The sequence below is a fragment of the Hippocampus comes genome, unplaced genomic scaffold (assembly GCF_001891065.2).
Source record: "Hippocampus comes isolate QL1 unplaced genomic scaffold, H_comes_QL1_v1.1 scaffold44, whole genome shotgun sequence".
Taxonomy (NCBI): domain Eukaryota; kingdom Metazoa; phylum Chordata; class Actinopteri; order Syngnathiformes; family Syngnathidae; genus Hippocampus; species Hippocampus comes.
In genome coordinates this window covers 918,877-932,081 of record NW_017805546.1, presented here as the reverse complement: position 1 = coordinate 932,081, position 13,205 = coordinate 918,877, and the positions used below count along the sequence as shown (strand labels likewise).

Here is a 13,205-nt window from a genome sequence, read left to right as displayed (position 1 = left end):
CTATTCGCAGCTCCGAGTTTCCTGAACGCAACATGATAGCTATTTTGCCATTGGCCATTACCAAGCATCTTCCTGCCATCCCATTGGCTAAGAGGGAGGGAGAGTGCGAAAAGCACTGCGGACTATCCTGCGACTGTGGATAAGGCGATCCAACACAAACCTTAATGTTGTCAAAGTTCAACACAGAGGGATGGTTTTCCAGCTCTTTGTAAATGTGTGGCGTCAGAAGGCGGGCGATTTCTGGCCTCATGCGATGCTAAAAAAATCAGCAGGGGACAAATGAGCTTTCGTTTGAAATACAGTCAGGTTACACTGCAGAGCACTCCCGGAAAAATAAGTTCCAACCTGTTGCTGAAGTCTGACAAAGGGAAGTCCCATATTGACCAGCCTCTCGAACATGGACACCCCCATTTCGTAGTTCTTCTCCAGATCAAATTCTGTGGAACTGGGGCGTAGCTGTGGAAATATCGATAACATGTTCAGTATTTTTGGAGGACATTCTCGGGGCAGCACGGTGACCTTGTTCTGAGCATGGGTGCCTCAAGAGTTCTGAGTTTCTGCCTTCAAATCTTGAGTTGGGCCTCTAACGTTCCAAAAACACGCATGGCATATATAAGCCTGTAAATTTTGTGATTGACAGGCAACCGAGTCATGGGTGTGCCCCTCTTCTCCCACCAAAATATGCTTTTCAAGGCTCCAGGTCACCTGATGCAGAAGAGATGACTGGATTTACAGGTTGTAGATTGCTTCCATGAGGAACAAGCGTTTCATGGGCAAAATTTCAGTCAGTTCATTGACTTTTCCCTCTCTCTTTCTCTCTCTTTTTTTTGGGGGGGGGCATAAGCTTTTCAGTGATTCATTAACTGTGGGGCTTTTCTACCTCACTACTTGAAATTGAATCAACATTGCCATCTTCTGGTTTCTGCACTCAATTACTGCCTCAGCCGATTACAGTACTGCGCACTCTGACTTGGGGGGGAAAAAATGCCTAAACTGAAAAGAAAATGTTGGATTGACATGAAAACAAGAAAGAATGGACAGTGATTTTAATGCATGAAAATCCTTTTTCATGCATTAAAAAAAGTCCTTTTTTTTTTTTTTTAAAGACCATGCCAAACCTGTTTTTAACCGAATAGTGTATTTATTTAAAATCATCAAGCCCAACTATTTGAGGCTGATTTATAATAAACCATGTCATGGCAGACTTGACCATGTTTTTCCCCACTTTTAACATCTGTTCCCAAATTAGTGTCCCAATTATCCATCCATCCATCCATTTTTCGATCCGTTTATCCTCACAAGGGTCGCGGGGGGTGCTGGAGCCTATACCAGCCTTTGTTCGGGCAGTAGGCGGGGGACACCCTGAACCGGTTGCCAGCCAATCACAGGGCACACAGAGACGAACAACCATCCGCGCTCACGCTCACACCTAGGGACAATTTAGAGTGTTCAATCAGCCTGCCATGCATGTTTTTGGAATGTGGGAGGAAACTGGAGTACCCGGAGAAAACCCACGCAGGCCCAGGGAGAACATGGAAACTCCGCACAGGGAGGCCAGAGCTGGAATTGATCCCGGTACCTCTGCACTGTGAGGTCAACACGCTAACCACTGGACCACTGGGCTGCAGGTCCAAATTATTTAATAAATAAATGATCAGAACCAAGCCCTGCATTGAATTGCAAAAATGCCAGAAATTGACACCCCAGCAATTTCTTATGGTTGCCTTTATTAATCGCTTAGGATATAAATATATGACAAATGACGATTCAAACTTATTTTACAATACTCTTTAAAATAAATGGCTGACAGATTTCATTTCAATGTACCAGATGCGTGTCTGACCACATGTAGAAGACTCTTCGTAACTTACTAACAACCCAGGCTAAACTTAAGTCCCCTCTGAGATATAAATGAGTCTCTCAGGTGAGATGCGCAGCACTTCATCATGCTGCATCATCATACTGCTTCATCGACCCCAATTAACATTTGCAAGGCTTTGGCGCACTCTTGTGGCATCTTCGAGCATTGTAACAGAATAGAATGCAAAAAAAAAAAATTAAATTGGCGAATAGGCAGAGGTTCACTGAATCGATTCGCTGTGAGGCCTCTTACCTGCTGGTGGTCTCCAATGAGAATGAGGTGCTGACATGCTTGACTGAGTGCGGTGATGATGTGGGCCTCGAGAACCTCCGCCGCCTCTTCGACAATCACCAACCGCGGGCGAACCTCCTGAAGGACCTTGCGGTACTTGGCCGCACCTGTTGTTGTCATACCGATGACCTGAGGGCAGCAGTCAGGAACAATTTGAATTGATTGGCTCAAAGTTGTCAATGGTCACTTGCTTTTCAGACATAGGCAAAATGGAAGAAGCCATTTCAGGTGAAATCCCGGACTCTGACGAACGTCTACAAAAGATTTTTTTCATTATCGTGAGCATAATTGCATTTCGTGATTTTTACGACTGTCACAGAATCAATAAACACCAATGTGCTTGTGAAAAGTTTCTTTTTTTTTCCATTTTGTTTTTCTCTCTCTCACACTTAGGAGTGATGTGCTCCCTCTTACGAGTAGCAGTCAAGAGGCGAGCAGCAGCATTTTGGACCAACTGGAGACGCTTGATGGAGGATTGGCTGACTCCAAAATCAAGTGTATTACAGTAACCCAGCCGGGATGTGACGAACGCAGGAATTACTGTTTCAAAGTCGCGTAGTAGCACCAAATGCTCAACCAAAAATGAGGTTGAAGTTGTCACCATAAGCCACATTATGTACGGCTCTAACATTAACACCAATGTTAAAGTGAAGTGGTAAACAACGGTAGTTCGAGATTCAATCAAAATGTAGCCCACAAACAACAGTTGAAAAAGATAAGATTAAAAATTCCAAGGTTAAATGCTGATTTATTCTACTTAAAAGTTAAATCAAACTGTATGGTGCTTAATACGTGGATGCACTTGATGGAAACTTTTTTATTTTCTTCATAAAAAAGTTTGAATAAAGAAAGGAGTGTTTACTATTACAATTTTGCAGTTGTGTAAGTGACTCAGAAGTGACGTAACATTCTTAGTTATTGCACATTACATGTTGGGAAGTAACCTGCTTCATGCTACGTGTGAGAGACAACAATTGCTAACTTTCTCATGTGTACCTTGGCCCTCTTGAGAATAGAGAGAGTCTCATCGCGTTTGATTTCAGCGTATCGGTCCGCTGCCCGCTGGTATTCCTCTTCGGAGATTCGCGCTTTGTTACGGATGTCAGCTCTGTAGCGTACCATCCACAAACTGCAGGCGCACAGAAAGTCTATTTGTGAACAAGCACCACCCACATCGTCATGCACAACATATACCTGACTGGAAACCGTCATCTTGGGTGAGGTGGGCGGATGTCGGACACATAAATATGCAGCCATTTATAAATGATCAGAAGCAACTATCAGTGCAGTTCTACACAGACAACCACCGCGGCAAGTGAGCACAGGAAGGAAAACTAACCGATAGAGTCTCCATCGGTCTGCCATGCTGAGGGCCCAAACATCCAGGATTCTTTTTTCCTCTGCTTCGCTCATAGCAGTTTTCTTGGCCAGCTCTTTCACGACTTTGCGCTTCATCTTCTTCTTCTGTTCCCGTTGAAACTGGAAAAAAAAGGGTGAAGGTGAGACACACAAACTGAAACCTTTTGTTTGTTGGTCATCACGGGCTTTGAAGTAGTGATGGGAAAATGGAGCTCCAAAATGCTTCATGAACCACTTGTGTTTATTGAGCTGCCTCACTGTTAAACATTGGGCTGAAAGCACAATGACTCGGCGTTTCTTAAACCCCTTTCCTTTAAACAACAGTGCCATCTACAGCAGTCAAAAAATACAACTGGTTCACGAAGCAAATATGAAGCTTCATATTCTCATCACTACTTTAAAATGATTGGAAAAGAGAGCTTACCATCCATTCTTCCTCAGTCTCCTCAGGTTTTATTGGGTCCTGATCCATGCTCATCGCCAGTATAGATTTCTGTATTCTCCTGAAGCCCATTGCCTCCCTGAGACATTCTCTCTCGTCGTTGCTATCACATTCAGTGTCGATGTTGTCCTCAATTATGCGTTCGGCCTGGATCAGATCGGCCTCCTCTGCGACTTCAATGACGTCCTCCTGCTCCAACTCTGTTCCAACCTCGTCTGCGACATTACAGATGGATTTGTCTTAATGCCAAAATGTGAATTTGAGCTCATCAGGGATGTTAAAAATCAAGGTAAAGGCAGAACGTCCTTGGACGCGATGGCATCTAATATGAGATACTTTAAAATCACAATACAAGACTGTAAACATCAAGTTCGTTTTATTGGTTTGTATCATATTCGGAGTAAAACATATTGCATCCTTTCATATTGTAATTGGAATGAACTGTATCATTATTGAGGGAATTGTGTTCTCATTAAATTGAGTCGTTTAGGATTGTATTGTAAATGCAGTGAATTGCATCTTCTTAGTTGACAAAATGTATCACACTTAAAGTAAAGACACATTGTATCACTCCTGGGCCATAAATAATGATTTTAAAAATAACATTTTGTCCATTTCACTTAGAGTGGCAGAGATCTGATAAATATATACTTTTGATCTACTTTGTTGGTATGATCCAGGCCTGATTCAGATTTGAGGAAATCCACTTCCAAGTATTTCTTTCTGCTCTCTCCAGTGGACTATCAGTTGCTCATCACCGACAAGATGCTCTGTCATTGCTGGAGTGAAGTGAAAACCACTCACCTTCATCCGTGTTTGCGTCCTCAGTTTCCATCTCCAGGATGCATTCGGGACCCAAACCTAACCACTCCACTATTAAACTGGACTTGCTGTTCCATATCCCAAGGTTCTGCATTAACATTCATTTTTTTCCCCAGCAAGTTTGTTCATTTGCAGGCGCAAGCGCGCGCGCGCGCACACACACACACACACACACACACACACACACACACACACACACACACACACACACACACACACACACACACACAGATAAGTCATACACATACTGCACTTCCTCAACTTCCTCAGCAATAAAGTTCAAAGTATATGTGTGAATATCATATCGTCCCAGCAAAATGAACACGAATAACCGATGTACCAAGCATTTCATGCAAAAATGGCATCTGCCGCAATGCGACGGTATTGTGCAAAGTAATTTATCGAGCAAGAAGAACAAATAAAATCACTTTTATATTCACTGTTATTTACTATCGGGGGCCTCTTTGATGGTCATGGGGTCCCCGGGCTCTATAGTTTGTTTATGCCTCGGGACAGTTTAAGTTTACATTTTATTGTGCAATACACAAATCTATGTGCTTTTACAATACACTCACACGTAGTTGCTGCAGTCTTTTCCAGTGCTTTTCATCCATGACGTTTTCGAGGATATTCTCATGCAGGATACCGGTTAGAGAACAATGAAGTGTGTGCTTGGAGTTTTTTATCCCAGTCTCCAAATCACGCAATTCTGAGTGTATCTGATCAACACAAAAGGGCATGAATCAACATCAGACTTTTAGATTCAAACTTATTTAATCAACTTGATTTCAACGCATAGTAAAAAAATAAATAAATAAAAACTAGCCTTCAACTTGAGCAGTGAGCTACGTCAGTTGGCAGCGTGCCCGTAATACCACACAAGATATCAAGGTTCTGAGCCACACGCAAAAAGAAATTGTTGTCACGCCGCACAAGAAGGCATGCTCAGGTCCCACCATGGTTACTTTTTCAGTTTTTGTTTTGTATTTACACACTAGAAGGATTTTTTTAACAATTGTTATAATGACTTTATTACTTCGTAGGCTAATGATACACGGACTAAATTATGTAGGAAGGAATGGAACTCTTGCCTAAAAAAAGAAAAAAAAAATGCAACTTCAACACATTGACAATCTCACCTCTGTGAATGCGTGGCGGAGATAAGACGGCTGTCGCTGTTTGACCGAAAATGAAGCAGCCAGTTCTTTGAGGTTGAAACTCTTGAGGATCTCACTATTGCTGCGGCCCCCCACTCGCACAATGCCGCTGGGCATAAACTTAAAGATCCCTTTCATGGACAAGTTAAAAAAAAAAAAGAACAAAAAAGGTGTTGCCACATGAATTCCAACTTAACCATACGGCGAGACTCATAAGATGGAATATGGAAGTGAAATAATTATGGGGCCATTCTGGTTGCAAAACCATTTACAAATGCATACTTCAATCTATAAATAATAATGAGTATTTTGCCCAATGAATGACCTGGTTCATTCGGCTATCGAGCACCAAAGTTTGACCATCGCTGATTTAACATCACATTCAACTGGCCTCACTGCTTACCCTCAAGGAACTGATCCAACGCATGGTTAGTGTAACACACGACCAGCATTGGAGAATTTTCTTCGGGATCACGCCAAAGATTTTGATTATTCAGAAGAGCCTGTGCTATCTTTAATCCAACGTGGGTTTTTCCTAAGGAAAATCATACACAGGAACGAAAAGATCATCTCTGCAGTGCCCAAAACATTTATGAATTGATCAATTATGATGAACGGGATTCATCTTACCAGTGCCGGGGGGTCCTTGTATGATGGCCAGCTCCTTGGTGAGAGCCAGTTGGAGGGCTCTCATCTGGGACCCATCCAAGCTCAACATCTCCTTCTTGGGCCAGGCGATTTCATCCAGGCTGTGAAAGGGTCTGATGGACTTTGCGCAGTCATTTGCAGCAATGGATGACAAGTCATAAATGTCGCTTCTTGGAAGGTATGCTGGCGGGTGGATGTCAGTGCTACACTCCACGATATACCTGAAAGCGCGAGACATGGTGACATCGTTTCGCAGTTGTTTGATGGAGTGGGCACAGCTGTATCAATCAGCTAGAATGGAAAAGTGCAGCTGGCGACAACAAGAATGAAGGGTAAATTCAAGGAAATAAGTCGACAAAAAGACAAGGTGCCCAAAGACAGAGCCCTGGGCAACCCCCGCAGTTCATGGGATATTACAACCATTGATCGGCATAAACATTTGAAGGATAAATTGCTAATGATTGAAATATTCAGGCCAGCAGGAGAAAGCTACCTGGTGGCCTGCACTTCCAACACTGATGCAATCCAAGCAATTTCATTGGAGTGACTCTTTCCCTTTGACTTAAAAGTCTCATATTACAATTCAGAATAAACAAACTACAAATAAATACTTTTTGGAAAATGGAAGATTACGGTCGTGATGAACCATCAATGTCCAGAAATAAATGTTGACACAAGAGCAAACGGATTGGACTCGGAATGCAAAAAAAGATGAATTGGAAGTGTACAATGTTAAGTGGATTGTTGTAATGTGAGCTTCTAAAGTTCAACAGTCCTAATAAGTGCAGGGTCATCCGACCGTCTGGATTTGTTGAAGGAACAGTTTTCCTCTATCAAATGAGATGTTTTTTCCCTGATGGCAGGTCTTGTCTGAGAGCAATCCCAGGATTCATAGGCATAAACACGGTCTAGATCTGAAGCTCGGTAACAATAGATCTGGTCAGTTCCTGAATCATCCAGGTTCATGATTTGAATCAATTAACTTGGTTCAGATAAGTCCTCGGAGTGGCTGCTGCTAAATAAACTAGGAAAGTTAAAAGAGTGATTTGGTTCATCAACTGGCTGATTCAGTTGGGGTGGGCAACGACAAAACACTAACTCGGGTGAACGGGATTACTTTAATAAGTGAGTCAGACTAACCAGAGTCTATCAAAGGAAGCGATATTCAATTATCAGTGCTAAGAGTGAATATTTGTAAGAGCTTAGCCAAAAACGATTGGGGATCTGACTGCAAATGAATGCACCTAAGTCATTCTTTTGTAGAAAACAGGCACGTTTGCATTTTTGCCTACCTCTGAAAGGCCATGTCATCCTCGTCTTGTTCTTGCAGGCCTTCCAGAACATACCGGTAGGCCTCAAAGTAGGCAGGTGTCTCAACCATCACAAAGGTCTGCTCTTTCTGAAGGATTGTATACAATTAGCCTCACCAGACATCCGCTGACCGCTGAAAATTGGGCTGTGCGGCATATTCCAACTCATAGTAATGAGTTTGTGTTGGTGCCGGTATTACAACAGCAGTTGTTGCCTACCTCCATCCTGGCCAGCTTGTATCTGCTGTCATCCGTGAACATAATTGTGACCTGTCCCTTGGTAAGCTTCTTGGGGTCTCGGTCTGCCACGGTGGCGTACAGTATGCTCTCAAAATGATCACAGGAGAGGCAGACCAAGGAACCATAGAGCAATCTCTTGGAGTTCTCCCAGCGCACAAACTGAAGAGGGACAATCGAGGGGAGCGTGATTAAACACGGTGATATTTCACTCACTCAAGCGTGTCCTCATGTCGACAAGTACACTCGTCACAAAATGTTCAGGAAATTCGGCTTTGGTTTTTTTTTTCGTCTTTTTTTTTTTTTTTTAGGCACCGTGACTTTGACATCTGAACTAAATTTGACCTCTCAACTTGAGAATGCAAAGATCCAACTCTTCATTGTTTGAATACGTTTTGCACAACAAAGCTGTTTTCGAACAGGAAGCTGATGGAAAAAATTCACAGCAGGGTTTTGACCATCAATTGACCAAGAAATTTCTATGGATTCTTCCAGGGCCCTCAGTATTTCTGTTGCAACTTGAAATGCTGAACAGTTGGACGTGTGCATTCACAAGCTTAGAGGCCAAATGAAGTTCACCAGTAAAGGTTATGAGGAATTTTAGGTTCATCCTGAAATGTCACACAAAAGCCCAATATTCCAAACATCATGTGCGTAAGTAGCGCATGTTCCAAATGTTCCATCTAACCTTAAGTGGTTGGACGTCAAACTTGACAACATAGGCAAGACCAGTCAACATGCACTTGGGCGCCTCCACTTTCACATCAAAATACACAAGGACGTCGTCAAAGTGCTTTTTCTCCAGCTCCGGATGGTTTGCCCCCATTTGCATATGACGCAAGAGCTGGATCCCTTCACGGAGTCGCCGCACCAAGTCCTCCCTCATGAGCCTGAAGTGTGTGTCCAGGTAGATGAGGGTGTTTGTGTATCGCTGCGAAGTGATGTTTGGTCGGAGGAAAGGCCTGTGGTCCTCCACAAACTCCTCGGGAGTTGGGTAGATGGGCATGGTCCTGAAAAGTGGCTGCTCGTCCTCGTCACCTTGGTTTGGAGCACAGTAAGCAACTTTTAAGTCCTCGTCATATCCACGCAGATCCGCCCCTTCGCCGAGCAGCAGCCGAATCGCATCTTCACATTCGGGATCGCACCAAGATCAATTAGGCCGACATTTCCGTTACCTGTCAAATCCAACTGGAGGAGACCATAGGTGTCCCTCCTTGGGTGGAGAGTTCCTTCGCAAGACTTCTCCTGGAGGTGCTTGAGCAGACCCTCAAGTCGCGCCACCTTCTCCACCACCTCAGCTGGCACATCAACTCCTGCCGTCCTCAGTCCGTCCACGGAGGCTTGGAGCAGCGTCAGTAGCAAGCCGACAGCTTCGGCCGAGCTCGCGGGGAAGGTGGTGAGGACCTAAAGATCAAGTGTAGAAAACGTGGAGTGACATGAATAAATGAGTTTGGAAATCCAGGAAACTCATAGCTGCAATTTGATCTCCTTACATGTGTAAGAATCAGCAGGATGTATTCCAGGTGACGCGGATATTGTTCCCTGCGCTGTGGTTTACGCTCTAACTTCATGCCTGCCAGGTAGTGGGGGAGGGTGGTGCGAAAGAAGCCGGAGTCTTTTAAGATGCTAGCCAGGCGCTGCAGGGTGACTCGGTTTGAGCGAGATCTGAAGGCTTTGCTGAGCACAAGGCAAAGGAGTTCCACAAGGTCCTGCCGCATGTTGGTCTCCAGCAGCACATCTGGCAGGGCTGGGTGAGAGCAGAGGGTGAAAGCGATGGCTGACGGCTCCTTTTCGGAAAGCTCCAGGAGGGATTTAAAGCCCAGCCTGGGACCCTGCGGTGCGCCGTTTCTGCTTGTGGAGCTCCCTCCGTCACGACGAGTATCACCGGAGCCATCTCTTCTTCCTTTACTCCATGTACGTTGTCCTTGCCGTTTCCTGCTCCCTTCATGGTCTTTCTCACCAGTACTTTGAGGAACTTGACTCTTTGCGTTTTGACTCTCACCTGAGCCAACTCCTCTTGCTCCACCTCCCCCCGTCTGACGCCCTGTCCGGCTGACATCTCGAGGATCCTGTGGCATGACGTCTGTGCTTGTGGAACAACGCTGACTGTCACCAGTGGCATCTCTTCGTCCTTTGGACCCCAGACAATTTGCTTGCCCCTCTCCACCCCCTCGACGTCCTCTCCCATCAGCTGCTCTGTTCCCTCCCCGATTCAATCCGTGCCTTACTTCGTCCCATAACCTCATATCCCCACCATCCTTCTCCTCACTGCGTTGAAGTGCTGCATTATATTCTCCTCTCCCATCTGCCTCCTCTTGTCGACCAAAGCCAACCCTCCAATTTATACTGCTCCTGTCCTGTGCGTCTCGATGTGCGCCTCTTCCTCCACCAAAACGTTGTCTGATATCTGCATATTAAGAAGGGGGGATGTCACATGTCAGAAAACCTTAAAACAAAGTCAAAGGCGAGTAAAAATTAGTGATGAACAAATGAAGTTTCATGAAGCCTTTGCAATCATTTTTGACTTCCTTACATGGCACTCTTGGTTTAAAGATGCAGTGGAAATGTAATACATTTCCATTGCACTAGATTTTAAATTTACACCAAGGGCACCGTCTAGAGGAATAAAAAAATGTTTCATAACGCTTCATTTTCCCATCTCTAGTGAATATGTTGAGCCAAAGATGGATTAAAAAAAAAAATCTCACCCTTGTTCATGGGGTCTTTTTGTCCTCTAAACATTTCCAAGGTCTTGGATTGTCCAGTTTCAGAAATCTGCTGTGCCCTGGATTCCAGCAACAAACAGGAAGACAATGACTCATTGGCATTTGACTCAGCATGACACCACCACAAATTAAATAAGCATGTCAACATGCATTAAAAACAAGATTCATTGAAAACGAACAATGAATGCATATTAAGCTAATCATATAAAATTCAGGGTGGTGGCAGGGGCGCTCACCTTTCCAAATACAAAAAAACAGACTGCTGCAAATTTGGAGGCCCCGCGCAAAATCAGGCAACACTACGGACTACCAGCGGGACTAAAGGACAGAAGTGCTTTATCCCCTTAAATAGAAAGACAGTGGGAGGATGACTGCTGTGGATTCTTTCTAGTGTCCATCCGGCAGTTTCAGTTTCGATGAGTACCAGCGCGCCCCCTGCGGGCTGCACGACAGATATGCAGAGCATCGTCAGTTTCTCTTCGTCAGAAAGGAAAACAGGGGACGGCATACCGTAAATGCACCTCCATTTGATTAGAGAGGGAAAAAAAATTATCGCTTCACGTCGACTAATTCAACGGCACAGTCATTCGCTCGTATATTCTGATTCACTCCTCGAATACATACTCTATCATAATATTTGTTATTCATAACTGAGTGGCATATTACAATATCGGTAACATGAATAGAATTGTCATTAAACTCCATCTCATTGCCCAAAAATAGCCAGTAATTGTACAACAAACAAGCAAACAAAAAAACTTACATGGGGTTTCGTGTGTTCACCTGAAGCTCCCTGGCGCGAAACTGTGCATGGTCGCCTCTGTGAGCAATTTTATAGGCGAGTTGAGTTGCGACTTCCTCGTAACTTTCGTTTTCCGAACATCAGATGAGCTCACGCGCACGCGCACAGAAACATGTATTGGTGACGCGACAATACTAGCGTTTACATGCTGTTTGGTTGAAAAGTACAGGAACACTCAACATGAGTCATTCCAGAAATGGAGGATAACAATTCATTTGAATATAACTAGTGTTTCAGAATAGTGACGACACCCACCAAGTCAAGTCAGCTTTATTGTCAAATATGCTCTATGTGCGACATACAGCACAGATGAAATTTCTTTCCTCTCAACCACGGTGCAAACATGGAGTCCATTGAAAACACACAGCTAAAAATCAGGGCAGCGTCTCCTGACCGCCTGGTGGACTAAACTGTTCTTGAGCCTGCTGGTTCCAATCGTATCCAGCTGCAGACTCGGAGGAGGTACCTTCAGGCAATGGTAGACATACGCCGGAAGTGGCTGTGGTCATTTTAGGCAAATTTGATTTTCAAGTCCGGGAAAACGAAAGTGAAGTGTTCATTAATTGTAATGGGGAATTTAAATTATTTTATTTGAAGAATAATCTTTCTTTAAAAATTAAGTTGAGATTATTAATATTTTTTTTATCAAACTAATTTGATAAAAACAATTACAGGGCCTTTTAAACATTTTTAAGATAGACGTGCGACTTACTTCGGACTCGGACGTCATCCTTCCGACGTCATATCCGGCGCAAAGTGACTTGCCGAAACCTTCCTTTCCCTGAATCGGCCTCCTCCGGGTCTGCAGCTGGACCCTTCTCGCTGGTTCGAGCAGAGAGACACCGCAGTCTCCTTCCCGAAGGTCGAAGAGGTTGTGAGATGGGTGGGAATTTCTTGTATTGGTTGCTCTTTATCGTCTCACTCACCAAAGCTGACGATAACAGGACAAAACAAAATCATCCCCAAACGTACTATACAGTATTCCCATAATGGCACGGGGTAGTACAGTACAAGTTCAAAATGTCGAACGTAAATCATGCACTGCAGCCGTAATAAAACCATAAATTAAGAATATACTGTACAATCTTTGCTTCATTTTTGGACGTATTGGTTTGAATAGAAAATATTTCCGTTCGCCCCCCCCCCCCATAATGCCACAGGTTTCGTGCATTCGGAAGTCTCTCTCTCGCTCTCTCTCTCAAAATTTGTATTGTATATAACGGTACGTTAAAAGTAATGTTTGCCGTTTTACTTCAGTGCATATCAAAGTTTGTACTGTCTGTCTTTCTGTCTTCTCCAAGTCTTCTTGTTATCGTGATGTTTAAATAAAGTATTTAAAAAAACAACCACCCCACCATGCTTAAAAAAATCGCCTGACTGCGCATGCGCGAAACTAGCTTTTCGCTGTGACGTTCCAGTCTGCCGCCGGTCGTCCCGGCCATCAAAACAAACATGTAACGTCACGGGTTTCTCACGTTAACCAGCCGCTCAGCTGTCCGACTCACGATGGCCACTTTGGGGGCGACGTTCACGTCGGAGGTGCCGCCGCG

At 44.1% G+C, this 13,205-nt stretch overlaps 1 protein-coding gene across 3 annotated transcripts in view; it reads right to left on the bottom strand.

The window, feature by feature from the left end:
* Positions 1-13,205, bottom strand: part of znfx1 (zinc finger, NFX1-type containing 1) — a 32,051-nt gene that overhangs the window by 3,962 nt on the left and 14,884 nt on the right. Inside the window, exons 1-18 of one of the 3 annotated variants that reach the window (XM_019879365.1) lie at positions 11,617-11,756; positions 10,836-10,917; positions 9,621-10,534; positions 9,303-9,531; positions 8,816-9,165; positions 8,110-8,289; positions 7,873-7,979; positions 6,563-6,801; positions 6,336-6,467; positions 5,915-6,063; positions 5,351-5,494; positions 4,758-4,863; positions 3,936-4,168; positions 3,492-3,631; positions 3,149-3,281; positions 2,114-2,281; positions 346-456; positions 161-256 (exon numbers count right to left, since the gene is read on the bottom strand). In XM_019879365.1, coding sequence (XP_019734924.1) covers positions 161-256; positions 346-456; positions 2,114-2,281; positions 3,149-3,281; positions 3,492-3,631; positions 3,936-4,168; positions 4,758-4,863; positions 5,351-5,494; positions 5,915-6,063; positions 6,336-6,467; positions 6,563-6,801; positions 7,873-7,979; positions 8,110-8,289; positions 8,816-9,165; positions 9,303-9,531; positions 9,621-10,534; positions 10,836-10,869 — 3,465 coding nt within the window. In that variant the 5' untranslated portion in view covers positions 10,870-10,917; positions 11,617-11,756. Of the gene's footprint in view, positions 1-160; positions 257-345; positions 457-2,113; positions 2,282-3,148; positions 3,282-3,491; positions 3,632-3,935; positions 4,169-4,757; positions 4,864-5,350; positions 5,495-5,914; positions 6,064-6,335; positions 6,468-6,562; positions 6,802-7,872; positions 7,980-8,109; positions 8,290-8,815; positions 9,166-9,302; positions 9,532-9,620; positions 10,535-10,835; positions 10,918-11,616; positions 11,757-13,205 lie in introns of those variants that run through there. The other 2 variants (XM_019879364.1, XM_019879366.1) reach the window with 2 other exon arrangements.